This window comes from Uloborus diversus, chromosome 2 (assembly GCF_026930045.1).
Source record: "Uloborus diversus isolate 005 chromosome 2, Udiv.v.3.1, whole genome shotgun sequence".
NCBI lineage: Eukaryota > Metazoa > Arthropoda > Arachnida > Araneae > Uloboridae > Uloborus > Uloborus diversus.
This window is the reverse complement of record NC_072732.1, coordinates 23576709-23592625: the sequence shown is the minus strand read 5'-3', so window position 1 is coordinate 23592625 and position 15917 is coordinate 23576709. Positions and strand designations below refer to the sequence as shown.

The 15917-nt window shown below is 31.8% G+C and overlaps 2 protein-coding genes across 2 annotated transcripts in view; one reads left to right on the top strand and one right to left on the bottom strand.

Moving 5' to 3' along the window:
• The window catches only part of LOC129235119 (intraflagellar transport protein 88 homolog), a 74653-nt gene extending 68751 nt beyond the window's left edge, over positions 1-5902 (top strand). Inside the window, exons 24-25 of the mRNA XM_054868808.1 lie at positions 4262-4395; positions 5625-5902. Coding sequence (XP_054724783.1) covers positions 4262-4395; positions 5625-5734 — 244 coding nt within the window. The 3' untranslated portion in view covers positions 5735-5902. The remainder of the gene's footprint in view (positions 1-4261; positions 4396-5624) is intronic.
• Positions 5903-7489: 1587 nt separating this feature from the next.
• On the bottom strand, positions 7490-7946 carry LOC129235118 (protein NDUFAF4 homolog). The gene is made up of 2 exons (XM_054868807.1): positions 7926-7946; positions 7490-7876 (listed from the first exon to the last, which is right to left on the bottom strand). The coding sequence occupies exons 1-2, from the start codon at positions 7944-7946 to the stop codon at positions 7490-7492; spliced, it is 408 nt and encodes a 135-aa protein (XP_054724782.1).
• Positions 7947-15917: the final 7971 nt, after the last annotated feature.

Below are 15917 nucleotides of genomic sequence, written 5' to 3'. Positions count from 1 at the left end.
CGCGACATTAGTGTCGCGTAGTACCTATGTTAAAAAATGCTCTGCCCCATATGAAAAATTTAACTGTAGAAAAGCTATCATTTGAGAAAAGGAAATAAACCCCTCTAGAATTAAAAAAAAAAAACCTCCCCCTCCCCTTCTGATATCAAGTAATCAGTAATCATTTTAGCTAAAATGCGTGAACACCCTTTAAAAACCTAAATGCAATTCTTTGCAATCTAAAATATTTTGCGAAATAAAGAAATAATCTGCAACTCCATTGTTTATCGCCAAATTCCCAAAGCGACTTTCAAATTAAAAGGAAAATCAATTAACATTCACACAATGAATTTAACAAAAATGACAACAGCGCAATAACCAAATCAAGAATCAACCGGTTCTACTATTCGAATGCAACCGTATACCGAAGATCACATCACTGCAGAAACAAAAATCAAGTTTAGCCTTGAAAATTAGCTCAATTAGAATTGCTTATATCTCCTGTTCTAATTAATTGAGAGAAATGAAATGAACATCATATTGTTTGGAAAGGAAAGCTCTTTCCAACGACATATAATGTTAGGAGTTGGGGGGGGGGGGATTTTTAACCCCCTATTGAGGCAAAAAACGTGAAATTTTAGCTTAGTTAATTATGGAAAAACTAATTAGAAATTTAGAATTCGGGCTTCGAGGTGCAAACCCCCCGGTGTATGTTCGGATTTCGTGCCACGTTTCAGGGATGTAGGTGCTATGGGCCATTGGGTGCAAACAAAGAAAGAAACACCGTCACCTTTATAATTTTAGATAAGAATATTGGAAGTTGGCCCACTGAAATATTCACATCATATGGCGTATCACATTCATGCCCCAAGCCCTTCATTTGAACTATTTTATAGCGAGTACTCTGAAGAATACTCACTTTAACTTGGAAATTAAGCAGCAACTGATTCATTTGGAAAATATAGATCAACTCTCTTATTACCAAAAAAAAAACATGATGTAGTTGAAACGCATACATTTTTATTAATTTGTATATAAGTTGCATATATATATATATTGACTCATGAGGAGTAAATACCAATATTCCTCATATGGTGAAGTATATGGTTGTCATTAGATGGCAATTTAACGAAACACTTTCCTCCTGCAAAAATTAAATGGTAACCATCTTTCTTTTCTTTTCAACCATTTTTAATAAGCACTCTGGTTTAACAAGCAAATGTGTTTACGCTGTTATCCTCTACGTAGGCTCACAGGGTGGCGACAGATCAGGGAGATCAGAGAAAAGTCAGGGAACTTTACTAATCAGGGAAAAATCAGGGAATTTCGAAAAAATAACAAAAAATCAGAGAAAATTGATTTTATGAAGAAACATTTTTCTTTTTTTTGCTTTGCAAAATTAAGTACCCCTAATTCTCTACACATTTTCCGCCAATTATCTGTTCAAAAAAAAAAAAAAGTTACAATTAATGAGGTGCGATTATACACTTCCGCATATTTGTGCATCTTTTTTCCTCAACGCCAAAGTATTGCATCTTACTTATTAACCACAGGATGAATTTCCTAAGATTGCTTCTGTGTCTGTAAAGTTGTTTATTTTATGTAGATCGAATTTACCTTTCACAGGGTGGCGACAGGAACTGAAAAAAAGTTCCCTGACTTTTCCCTGATTTCGTTCACCAAATTTCCCTGATTTACGTTACCAATGATAATGGTTTTCTTTCTTTGCTCTACTTGAAATCCATTGTATGTTTGTATAAAATGCAGTATTTTAAATGTTTTAAGTTGTGTAAAGTTGTTGAACTAAAGATATATTTTAAAAAAATGCTACTTTTTTAATAAAATGGTTAAAAAAAAAACATATCAAGTCAATTTTTTGGGGAGAAAAAACCTACAAAACAGTATACTAAATTTTTCTACAATGGAAATATTATAGAAAATTAAAAAAAAAAAAAAAAAATACTTTGCTTCCAGAAACCACTTAGCATAAGAATTTTAAGAAACTATTAAAATCACTCTTAAAAACATATGTGTATTTATGATAGAACTAAAAAGTAATTGAAATTATTTTGAACTACGTTTTCAAACAGTATAATAATTGTTGCAAGAATAACAAGTAATAGTGAAAGAATAGAAGTAATGTAGTTATTCTTACATAACTAATTGACATATTTATGCAAAACAGATGAAACCATTTGACATCCATTCATAGGGAGCTTTTCTCTAATCAAAAACATAGGTTTTAATGAATGAATACAGCATTTTAACAATAAAAAAATAAATATATTTACTTAAGTACACAAGTTAACTCTATTTCAAATGATTTCAGTATGTAACGAAAAAAAATCTTAGCTTGCTTTTGTAACAAACAACTTTGAACTGCAAGAAGAAAAAAAAAAGCAATTAGTTAATTTCAAAATATATAAAAGCAGAATACAACTTGGTTATAAAATGAAAGAATCACTTAAGTCTGAAGAAAAGAAAACCTTTATAATCTGCGGTGACAACAAATAGTATAACGGCAAAAAACAAAGTTTTTTTAATTGAAAGTTTAATTTTAGCAATTTAATTAAAAACGCGAAGAAGTAATAACTTTTAAGCTTTTATAGTATTAATTCAAAAACTGAAGATTCCTTCTTGAAATCGTGATTGCAGTATGCTAATTACTTCGAGACAATGGAATAAAGGCAAATAAACTAAGGCATTAATGAAGGCTTCCTCGTTGCCTGTATGGTTGTTTATTTTACGTAGCATTGAAAGCGTGAAAGGAAATTTCAAGCTAGGTTAAATAAACAATCTAACAGACACAGAAGCAATCTTAGGAAGTTCATCCTGTGGTTAATAAGATTCAATACTTTGACATTGGGGAAAAAAGATGCACAAATATACGGCAGTGTATAATCGCACCTCATTAATTTTACTTTCTTTTTGAACAGACAATAGGCGGAAAATGCGTAGGGAATCAGAGTACTTAATTTTGTAAAGCAAAAAAAAAAAATTTTTTTTTTCTTCTGAAAATCAATTTTCCCTGATTTTTTGTTATTTTTTCAAAATTCCCTGATATTTCCCTGATTAATAAAGTTCCCTGACTTTTCCCTGATCTGTCGCCACCCTGTTTCATGAGTTCCATGCTACTTAAAATAAACAACCTTACAGGCAAATAGGAAGCCGTCATTAATGCCTTAGCTCCCTTGCCTTTACTCATTGTCTTGAAGTAATTAGCGTACTGCAATGACAATTTCTAGAAACGATCTTTATTTTTTAAATTAATACATATAAAAGATTAAAAATTATTACTTCTTCGCTTTTTTAATTTAATTCCTAAAATTGAATGTTGAATAAAAATCAACTTTGTTTTGTGAAATCGTATTATTCGCTGTTGCCTTACATTAGAAAGATTTTCTTTTTTTCAGGCTTCAATGATTCTTTTATTTCAAAACTAAGTTGTATTCTTTTATATATTTTGAAATTAACCAATTGCTTTTTTCCCCCCTTGCATTTTAAAGGTGTTTGTTACAAAAGCAATCGAAGATTTCTTTTCGTTACATACTGAAATAGAGTTAACTTGTGCACTTAAGTAAATATCTTTATTTTTTTATTGTTAAAATGCTGTAATCATTCATTAAAACCTATGTTCTTGATTAGAGAAAAGCTCTCTATGAATGGATGTCAAAAGGTTTCATCTGTTTTGCATAAATATGTCAGTTATATAAGAATAACTACATTACTTCTGTTATTTCACTGTTACTTGTTTTTCTTGCAATTATACTGTTTGAAAATTTAGTTCAAAATAATTTCAATTACTTTTTAGTTCTATCATAAATACACATATGTTTTTAAGAGTGATTTTAACAGTTTCTTAAAATTCTTATGCTAAGTGCTTACTGGAAGTAAAGTTTTTTTTTTAAAATTTATATAACTTTCCATATAGAAAAATTTAATATACTGTTTTGTGGGGGGGTTTTCCAAAAAAAAATTGATTTGATATGTTTTTTTAAACATGTTATTAAAAAAAACATCTTTTTCAAATTATATCTTTAGTTCAACAACTTTACACAACTTAAAACGTTTAAAATACTGCATTTTATACAAACATACAAAGGATTTCAAGTAGAGCAAAGAAAGAAAACCATTATCATTGGTAACGTAAATCAGGGAAATTCGATGAACCTAATCAGGGAAAAGTCAGGGAACTTTTTTTCACAGTTAAATAATTGTAGCATTTTTAAAACGTAGCTTTGTTAATTAAAATTAATACTATGTTACTTTTTTCTCTTATTGGAGATGCAAGTTTACCTTTGGGTAGCCCCAGGCAGTCTCATTCTGGACATTCGTTGAATACATCTGCAAAAACTTTAAGCAATGCACAAAAAATTCTAGAAGCGGACGAATCAAATTTGTTTGACCAACAATCAGGTATCTTTATTTAAACATTATTTATCCTTTTTTCTTATGATAAAGTGTGCTTGTAGTAAATTGCATCTAAAACTCAATTTTAGTACAAAGTATTTAGTATGAAAGAATGGGGTTGTTTCCAAAATTTTAAGAGTATTTTTTTCTGAAAGAGCACGTTTAAAAACATAGGATCTGACCATATTTTAAATAATTTGGCAACATTTAATGTTTTTAAAAAATTATTTTGATCAGTGCGCTTTCATTGTTTAGGCTTCTAGCGATGACATCACAAATGATGAAATGCCATTCACAGAGCTCAATATTTAATTTATCTTTACTCACATGTATTGATAACAAAAAGGCTGATAGCAAGAGTAGAGTGCAATATTTGATTCACTTCTTGATTATCATAACGAGGAAATGCGGAAGACAGATGCGCCAAAGTACATCCTTTGTGACATCATAAAGACCACGCCTTATTTTCAAAATCGGACATTTAAAAAAATTATAATTAAAAATAAAGCGTTGGGAAAATGAAATTTTTTTCACGTTCCATGTTCTTTTTTTTTGCTTATTCTATCAATTTCAGTGACTAAAAGTATTACTTTTGACTGAAGGAAACAACCCCATTAAAATCTTTTATTTGACTGTAAATAATTTGTACATACACCTGATCCGGTTTCTTTAAATATGGTATATGTTGATTTTTGACATAAAGGTAGTAATGATAACAGTGAATGCAATTAGCTATGAGCTTTTTATCTATGAACAGTACCCCCCAAAAGATTCTTCAACAAATTTTCATCATTTTGTCAGTACAAATTTAGTTTATGAAACTAAAAATGTAACTGCTTTATAAGTGAAAGTTTGAAATTGCTTTGAAAGTGGAAGTTAGTCTAGGTTCTGCAAAGACACAATATTTAGTTCAAAAGCTGTACTACAACTACATAAATTAATTTCTCTTTTTTCTTTACATATGTATATAGCAACACTGTATTGACATAAAAATTTCTTTTGCAAAACCTTCTCCTACTGATAAGAATTTTAAAATGAAATGTTATTATAAAATTGTAATTGAAGTAAGTTAAATGGAATTTAATCAATTATTACTTTTTTTTAAACTTAAAAAATTACATGTGTTAATTCTGAGTAGTCTTAAAACTTGTTTGTTTACCTAAATTTTATGACACATAAATACTGATTAATTGTAACATAAGTCATTGATATTTATTATCATTTATCTATTTTAGATTCAAGATTAAATGAATTGTCAATACCAACTCAAGGAAGGCCTAAAACTGCTGGTGGTAATAAAGATGATTTTGATGATGATGCAGCATTAGATATGTTGCCAGACTAATTGAATTTCAGGACAAATAAATTGGTGTGAGTGAAAATTCAAATATTTAACTCACATAATGTGTGCTGTATGAAACAAATTTTATTTACACTGCAATAATGTGGGTTGTAGATTATGTTTATTACAAAATGTTGTTGAAATAATAAAATAAAAATATTTTCTGTTTCTTACAAACTTGCTTCTAATTAAAAATTATGTGATAATGGTAGCGTAACATCTTTACAAGCCAATGGATCAGATGCACTGTTCTGTGCCTTTTTTTAAAAAAGATGGATTTTTATTGCTAATTTCAAAATCTTTACCAAGTTTGTTATCTGGGTCGATTTGGACTGTCAAAGTCAGCGCGAAATTTAGCCAGATTTTTTCCAGATAAGGACGGCAACTGCTTAGCATCTAGCAACGAGGGCAGAATATGCTGGCATGGAGTTGTAGAAATCTATTGCCTAATGAGGAGCGGCCGCTAAAAAAACTCTGATTGGTGCAGCCAGTCAAGGAGACAAAGCTCTGTTTGTGCATAATTAGTATTCAGACGTTCTCTATAACAATGTAAAAACTTTTACAGTATTTGTTTCTCATAAATTAATTACAAACCACACATGACAAAAGTTCATCTTGACTATTAGCTAAAATTGAAAACAATCCATAATTATGATAAATATTTATTCTGGAATAATTTTGATATAAATGTTGAACATTGTTCGATTATATTTTTAAGCAATTAACAAAACACTTCAATAATAAAATATTCATAAAATTCAATCATTCTTCTGAAAATTCAAAGTTACATGAATTTAAAAACAAGGCTTTTCAAAAAAAAAAAAAAAAAAAAAGCAGCCTGTGCAAAAGAATAACATTTAATACGAATGGTAGTTCCAGTTATGTGATAAAGTATGATTGCATTTTCAGGGTATCCTTTCTGTTTACAAAAGTCTAAATTTATAGTTTTTTTTTTCTTTTTAATTCTGTCGAGTGTTAGAAATTAAAGTTGTCTCTGAGAAATTTTATAATTCTACAATATTTCTTTAAAATCAAATAAATAAAACAAAAAGTCACATTTTAATAATGTGTAACAATGTAGTTTTATAAATCTGTAACAAAGAACAATATTGTTTCATTAGTTTAAAAACTACAATATTGTACTAAACAAACAATTTTTGCTTAAAATAAAAGTTTCAGCTATCATTATCAAAAGAAATAATTTAAATTGTATGTACTTCTGAGATCTATCAATTATAGTTCCATTAAGCTTTGATCATCTGATTATACATTAATGTATTATTTGAAAAAATAATACAGTGATTATGTAAAGTAATGCAGTGAAAAATATTTAAGAAAAGTTTAGATTGGGAATTCCGGTACTTTTTTGAGTCCTTAAGATACTATTTATTAGACATTGGATTACCATTTGCACTAAAATAATGGTAAGATTAGATTTTCCTTTTTTTTTTGAACGCAAGATTTTATTGTTTTTTATTTAATAAATAGAAAACTGTCAGACAAAAAAATCAAGTCAAGTCACTTGAGATTCAGTGAGTTGATGAGAAATAAAGCACAATTTTTCACGAAACCCGTCTGAAGCAGTTTTAAAGCTACATTACTAAGCTAATATTTTTCATGCATTCTCTACTTTTTTAAATATATCTGAAATCTTTATTATTTTGCTTTCAAAGCAAACCAACTTTACTATGAACGGACCTGACTTTTCAAAAAAGGAATTGATAATAAAACTTTCTAGAAACTAATATCGATTTGTTCTCACTTCTTTTCATCTTTAGAGTCAACTACAGCATCCAGCTGCATGTTGGAAAATTTTGATTTATATAGTGGCTGTATTATTTTTCTAGCTCCTAACAATGTCACCTCTGAATCGGCAATTTTTAGCTTCCCATCTCTTGAAACATGCATTTCGAAAGCTCGGAAATTTTCAAGTACATTTTGAACATCAGATTCTTTCATATTGTACTTCTCAGCAATAAATTTTACTGAATGAGTATCTGGATCATTTTGATGTTTTGAAATGAATTCCAAAGCTTGCTTAAGAGAACATCGACCTTCTGGAATAACTTTGGGTTCTTCGTATCCATATAAAGGTATTTCCGGTTTGTTTCGCATTTGTGGCAGAGGCCTTGAAGTTTTGCTTTCCTAAAAAAACATATAAAAACAGATTGGCATGCTTTTAAAATCATCTTACGAAAACCCATACTGTACACATTATACTATGTTAAAACTATGTTTTACAAAGTTTATTAGAAAATTTGGATGCAGATAATACAGGTGCCTAATTCAACTAACCAGGCAGTTGGGCACAGGGGTGATTGTGACTCCATGAAAAAATACCTGAACTTTTTTCCAAGAAGAAAAAGTGTTTTGATGGGCATACATATACACATTACATGTATGCACACATTATTTATATACATAATTATTTGTTGGGGCTAAAACTCGAAGTTTTAATTGGACTTAATATGTCCATGTGCATGGAGAGAATTAAATTCTTTTAATTTTTCTCATTTCTAAAAATTTTTCAAAGAATGTTTTATTTTCCTTCATTGTATCTGAATCCTTAACCATTTATTACATTCATTTTCTAAAAGTGCATAAATATTTCAGAATTAAATAAGTTTGGGGCAAAAGGGGCAGAATGTATTATGATCACTGCGAAATAGGGCTAGGCAATATCCGAATTTTAATGCCACGATATATCGCTCTCCAAATATCAATATTTTCGATATATATAAGTTGTTAAATTCAACATTTAATGGGGGGGGGGGACTGTAAAACCTATTACATAAACATCTACAACAGAGAAACGTCGTAGGCCACCTTGGTGAATAAATATTTTAGCAATTTAATCTAATAATCTAGTTATAGCAAGGATTTTCATGTGTTTGTGTTGGGAGGGGAGGGGGGGGGGGGGGTCATGAAGCAGATTATACCACAGAAACTTTTGTAGAAATCAATTTAGAAGAATTTGTCTTTTTATTAGTGGGTGGCAATTCTTGAGGGAAAAGGGGGCTTGGTAAAATTGAGGGGTGCCATCGCAGTCGGGGGGGGAATGGGCAACCCTAGTTACATCATCTGCATATTAAGATATGCAACAGAGAAACGATATTAGACATCTTGAAAAGAAAATATTAAGGGGGAAAATATCAAGTAACGCTCCTTTCTCTTCTTATCTAGCCTTTATTCCATCTCCCACCCCAGCTGTTCTTCAATAATTACCATAAAGATTGCAAAACATGACGGTAGCTTACGCTGTATACCAAACGAAACATCTTCAATTTGGACTTTCGGCGTTTCATTAAACATCGACCTAAATTTTACAAAAGTGGGTTTTTCTGAAAATATAGGATGGTTCCGGTATTTTCGAAGATGAAGATACCGGAAACCAAGATGTAAATACCGGAACACAATCACCCCTGGTTGGGCATATTTATGTATACATGCCCTAACATAATACTATATATGTTTATATGTAGCTTCTCAACAACATCAAAAAAAAAAGGTTATTGTTGAGATAAACTTAGGCTAGAGCAACTTTTTGCTTTGAAATATTTAATAATAATACATTAATATTACTATATTTGATAATTTATAAATCATGATATACATTCAACTTTTGATAACTCGAAGTCTCAGGATTCTGACTGCTAGCCACAGCTCTATCCAACATCTGGAAAACTGGCACTGTATTGGGTATAAAGCCCAAGTTTAAATTAAAATCTTACTAAAATATCTCGTCTTGCCTCGATTTATATTTCCAGTGGGTGCCGATGCATGTTAATGTTTGTTGGGTTAAATGAAAAAGCTGATGTCCTTGATAAAGAAGGAACTGGACTTCATTATTATAAGGCTTCATTATTAATTAGTTGCAACTTCAGACTAACTTTTATGAAATTCTAATCTGCTATTGCTTCTCCTGACATTCTCTTCCAGTGATAAGCAGCCAGGAGGTGCTTTGAAATTTGATGGTAACCATGAACAACAGGCTAGCGCTGTGTCCAAGGGGAGGGTTTTAGGGGTTAAACCCCTCCCTTAAGGAAAAAATAAGCAAAATGAAGAAAATGTATATTTGACTTAAATTTACTTTAATGAGAAAGTTTGCGTTCAGCATTTTAATTTTATTTTAATTTTCTCTCTGAAGTTTTTTGCGATTTACAACTGCTAAAGCCTTACAAACTGATGTAATATTTCGGAAAAAGTATGGCAGACGAACCGCTGAATGATCTACCAATGCAAAGAAAGAATATTGCTTATTGTAAGGAGCTTATGGTGAATTTGGCATATGTTACATCTATGAAGATGCATTAGTGATTGTGCTTGGCTATGTAATTTGCATCTGCAAAGAGCTCTTTCTTGTTTAGTTTATTAAGCATTATTTCAGAACATAACAACCTGATATACATTCTACATTATAAAAGAATTTGTGAAGAGTTTTTAATACTCATTGCAATACACTACATAGTAAACAGATTTAATTAAAAAGAAGCAAGCAAAGTTTGATTAAAGCGAATCTGTGAAACGAAGGAATACTTTGGTAACTTGTACAGCTAGAGGTATCCTTCAAGAATACAGCAGTCCTTACATGTGAATAAACGCCATCTGAGATCGGCAATTTGTCGTAAAACTAAAAGTTGTTAGCTGTAAGGGGGTTGAATTCTCCCCTCCCCCCGTACTGGTAAGATTAAAAACCCCTCCCTTTATGAAAATCTGGACACGGGCCTGCAACAGGCTACAAAAACGAGAATTTTAAGTGGATTAGATTTGATAAGGTTTAAAAGATCTACCCTCGTTGGTTGGTGTCGTGACTGACAAGAAGTCGAATGCGTCCATAGGTAGGTGATTTAGCCATCAGCACTATATTCTCTGAGTAGAGACCTGAAGAAAGTTTTCATCAGGCTAATATCCCTATCTTCAGGATATGCAACACCCCAGAAATGAATCCTGATCATTTCCTCTCCTGCCTGGGACTTGAGAAGGAAGATCTGAGACTAGCTCCCCTTCTTGTTTCGGATTCCTTAATAACTTACCCTCTTTGATCTCATGCAGCTGGTTTAGCCTTATTAGATGGACCAGTTAGGATAAGAAACAACATAATTTTATTTTGCATGCATAAAATTTTGTCATAAATGTAACTTACTTCAACCGATTGTGAGGAATTCACTTTTACAATCTTCAATCTTTCTAATAATTCACTGCTCTTTTCTTCAACTTTGTTATGCTGGCTTCTGCCTTCTGAAAAAACAGCACTTAATGATAAAAACTGAATCATTAAAATCTTTACATATTGACATGGTACTAACCTAGCCTCATATAAATAAAATATTGTTAAATGTTATTTTTAACTGCTAAAATTATACATACTTGTGCAATAAAAACTCCACAGAAATGTCAACTAAGTTGCAAGCCATTTGTGCAAAATTAATTTAAATGCATTACCAATCTTACTACTATTATATATGAGAAAGTTTGCTTGGATGGATGTACGTATGTGGATGTTTGTTACTCTTTCACGCAAAAACTACTGAAAGGACTTTTATGAAACTTTACAATAATATAGCTTATGCATCAGAATAACACACAGAGTACACTGTTAAAGCCAGGAGTTCCACAGGGGTAAAGAATTTCCCCCTAGGGTGAAAAAACGGTGCGTCGGGGTGCAACTGAGGCTAGGAAGTGTCGTTAAGGTGCTTTTTGTTCCTCAGTGGGCGAACGACGTTAACAAAAGTGCTAAAAGACCATTCAATTGAAGAGCGACTTCTTGCACATGCGCTCTGACTTATAATCCAACGACAACTTCAGTTTGAATGGCGAACGAGGGAAGTTGCAACGAAATTTACTTTTACATTGAATAAAGTACAAAACTGAAAATTTCGTGGATTAATCTTAGAAATCTCGCGTAAGTAAAGGCATTTGATCCTATTGTAGCTCTTAGAGCTTTCGAACATATTTAAAGTGATTAAAGTATGTTGACAACTGCTTATTGTTCTGTTTACCTTATTAAATACTTAAAATCTTGCTATTTATATTCTGCAAAACTGTTACCTAAAACTATCTATCAGTACTATCTTGAACAACAACACAAAAAATAAAAACGATTAAATCAGCTGACAATTGAATAGCTAATTCCGGAATAAAAATGCATCGATGTGAGCAGCCTATATAGCAATGTCTATTTCTTCTCAATAAAATAACTATGCAGTGAAAACAAACAGAGCAGCAAAGGCGGGGAAAAAAAAAAAAGCGTGAAAAGAAATCTCTCTCACTTATTTGTGTTCATCTACTTTGTGTTACTTGTGTGACTCATGAGTTTCACATCGTGTTTTGGTTAACTTATCTTTCTTAGGCGTTATTGCATGAAGCGAATGTAGTTATCTACTCGTTTTTATTTTTAATCTGAAGGAAAACTTGACATTGGAAAGAAGGGCTTTTAAATTAATATTTATCTTGTGCGCATAAGGATACTCAAATATTGAATCTTACAAAAAGTATTGATATGTTACGCTCGATTAAAATTTTAAACGTTTATGAAACGCTTTTATTTTCCCATAATTCTAATCTAATGTTACCTAATATTTCTTGTTGTTCCAGCAAATGATTGATACAAATGATGGCACCAGCAAAGGATAATTGGGTTACCTTCCCTGTTCATTTTCGGTACGGATCATGCAGTAAAAGTTGTCAACAACATATTCATTACTGAGCAATCCAAGTGTGAATATAAGAAAGTTAGTGCACGAACAGGCAAATTAAAGTCATGAACACTTCTAAATTATGTTCGGAAGTTGAAATGTGATCAAATGCCTTCGTATATATAAATCAAAATAAATAAAACACAATTATATTCAAAAACCCACACAACACGGGGGGGGGGGGGGGGGAATTCCTATCCGAAGCAATAAAGGTGCCATTTTTCTCACCTAGGGTACCATCTTTCACCTCCAGTGCACGTTGGGTGAAGGGAGCCAGTTTTTCACCTTTGCTAAGGGTGCAATTTCGGCTCTCTATCGGGTGTCGCTGGTAAACAAGCGTTTCACCCCTGACAGGTGCCAAACGCAACCTGTAGTTTCAACAGTGTAGTTAATATAGGAGGGGGGGGGGGCGATAAAACAATTTTCGTATAAATTCTCTAATATGGGGATGAAAAAATACCTGCACATATTCACATTATATGTCTGTCAAAAGCTCTGATTTTTTTGCTGAAGATGGCACCTCTTCGAAATTTCTAAGTGGAATAAAAAATGAGTTATGAATACAGTGATGTTTTTTCCTTTCCACTTTTGCTCCTATTAGCTGTTTTGCAAAATCATTTTTTTGCTTGCACATGCAATCTACTAGGGTACATCAAGAGCTTCTACTTTCTAACACTTCTTCAGCTATATATTAGCAAATTTAAAAAAAAAAAAAGGACTGGGGGATACTTCTTGAAATTTAACAAAAATTTAGCTGGAAATGTTTTTGATACAGTCGACTCCCGCTACAATGCGATCCGACTTATGCGAAATGGCTATAACGCGAATTTTTCACGAGTAACGAATTTTAGAGCTAACGCAAATTTTTCGCCCACAACATGAATTTTTTTTATAAGGAAGTATCAGCTTCGTTATTGGCTACTAAATATTGATTTCGTGAATGTTATTACGTCCCTTTGAGCATCACTGACAGCCAGAGTTCCCACGCCAAACTAGTCTAGTGCATCAAAAAACCATAAAGGCACCTTAGTGTCACCTTCATCTAAAGTTTGAAAATGTGAAGAAAAAGAAAGTTTCTGATAAAAAAATTTAAAAAGGCTAAGATTCTCGATTTGCTTGAACAATTACAAAACGTCGAAGGTAGCGCAACAATAAGCATGAGTGAATCTTCCATATGTACAATTAAAAGTCAAAACAAAAAGATGTCCATAAAAGTTTAGAACTTAATTTCAATATTGAAGCTTGCAGAGCAGTCTAGCAAAGTAAAAATTATGAAAATGGAAGCTACTTGCGCTCTTGCATTGTGTATTAATAAAAAGATCAAGTAGAGGAGATGTAGCCACAAATTGAAACGTTTTAAATAAAATTTGAAGCGTATTTAAAAATGTATTAGATAAGAATAACGATCTGATCTTGGAGCATAAATGATCACTATTATCCTCATTTTTTAACTCGTAAATATTGCTACTGTATGTACTGTATAGTACTATTTTGTGCATCACTTTAATTTTACTGCATGCAGTGTGTACTGTGTTGTTTTATATCTTTTATTCCCATTGGTCATTCATTTTGTGCATCTTAAGTATTTCATGTTGAATAACAGTTTTTTATTACTTCCTTTTACAAAAAAGGAAGTATTGTATTCGCGAAAAAATTTTCACTCAAAAATCGCCCTTAATTTCCATTTTGCTCACCCCCAAATGAATGTTGAGTTTTTTTTCGATTCGACCACATGCGGAAAAGTGCCTAAGAATGTATAGACACGCGAAATATCCATTTTGACCATCACCAAGGTAATTACAACGACTTTTCTCGTGACGTCTGTATGTATGTGCGTATGTGTGTATGTGCGTATGTATCTCGCATAACTCAAAAATGGTATGTCCTAGAAAGTTGAAATTTGGTACATAGACTCGTAGTGGGGTCTAGTTGTGCACCTCCCCTTTTGGTTGCTTTCGGATGTTCCTAAGGGGGTCTTTTGCACCTTTTTGGGGGGAAATCATTGTTAATTTCGATGTAAACTCAAGTGGCGTTATAATTTGTCGGACACTTGGCGATATATCGCCAGTCTTTTGGTCGCCAACTTGCCGACAAATTTGGCGGAGTTTTTTTTTTTTTTTTGGTTTCAATTTGGCCATTGTTGGTGATATTTAGAGAATAAATATTGAATCACATTAAAATAGCGAATAATGGGGAAATGACATTAAATTGGAGTAAAAGGAAGTCATGTGATGCACACATCAGCTCGTTTTTTAAATACAGTAAAAGTTCAGTTCTTTATGGAAGAAACTGTAATGGTTAAAGAATGATTTAAAGCACCTTGAGGGGTGTTTATAAGTGCCTAAAAGTATTTGGTATGCTTTAAAAAAATTGTATGCATATATTTTTCCACAACGTGAAATTTCAACTTACGCGAGGGGGTCTTGGAACGCATCCTTCGCGTAAGTCGGGACTCGACTGTATTTTAATTTTAGTAAGTCAAGCAAAAGAACAGAATTCAGCATTATTCTTCAAATTAATAAATAAGTAAAAATTATTTGCCACGAAAAGAGCTCAAAAATAAGAGGATAACAACAAAGAATTTATATAGATGCCAGTAGCATAACAATGCAAGCACAAATGCACCCAGGTATAGTTGTATAGATGCAGCTCTAGCAGTTTCATAAAATCACATTTGAGACAGTGAGAAACAAAGGGATGTAAGTGGAGATCTTTAAGTTTTAAGTAAAATGCGCTTAAAGAAAACATCCTAGGTAGGCTTTCATTGAATTTTTTTTCTAAATCATGCTGTATAGCAGCAACTACCAGGGCTACTAGTATTATCTCTTGCCCCAAGACAGAGGATAGGTTCACCTACCATGTTTACTGGTTATCTCCAAATTTTTAGTTTTGCCACTTACATCCCTTTGCTTCTCACTGCCTCATTTGTCATGTAGAAACTTATTTTAAAAATCTGATGAATTTGTTTCCTACATATGCTTAGAACTAGCTCCATAAATCAAAATAAATGAATGTAATACAATCCATTAAGCATTTAATTCAGTTGTTCTAATTTCTAGTTTGATTATAATTCACTAAAATACTGACATGAATGGTTACAAATAATTATTTGAAATAATTGTTAGTAACACTTATTGACTGTTGCAGTTTGTACCGGTTGATTTTCCTAAACATCTTCAGATTATGAATCTATGTTATTAGAATAAGAATCTTTTAAAAAATTTACAAACCATCCTCACTGGAAACATTTAAAAACTCTTGAGGAAGTCGAGTTCATCTTTCACTGAAATTCTTCCTCTGAATTTCATAATTTTATATACAGAAGCCACAAAATATAAACGATAAAATATGTCGAGGCAACAATATCCCAAGAACTTGGAATAATATGCTCTGTATCAGTGGGAAACTTATTTATAATCAAAATTAGAAGGAAGAATTTCTTTGACTTGTTTATGACATTGTCAAAGAATTTCTTTGGCAATTCCTTAAAT

Coding starts and splice junctions, on each gene's coding strand:
- LOC129235118 (XM_054868807.1), bottom strand. CDS start 7,946: ATGTGTACAGTATGGGTTTTC. Junction 7,877..7,925: donor TGTGTACAGTATGGGTTTTC/GTAAGATGATTT, acceptor ATGTTTTTTTAG/GAAAGCAAAACTTCAAGGCC.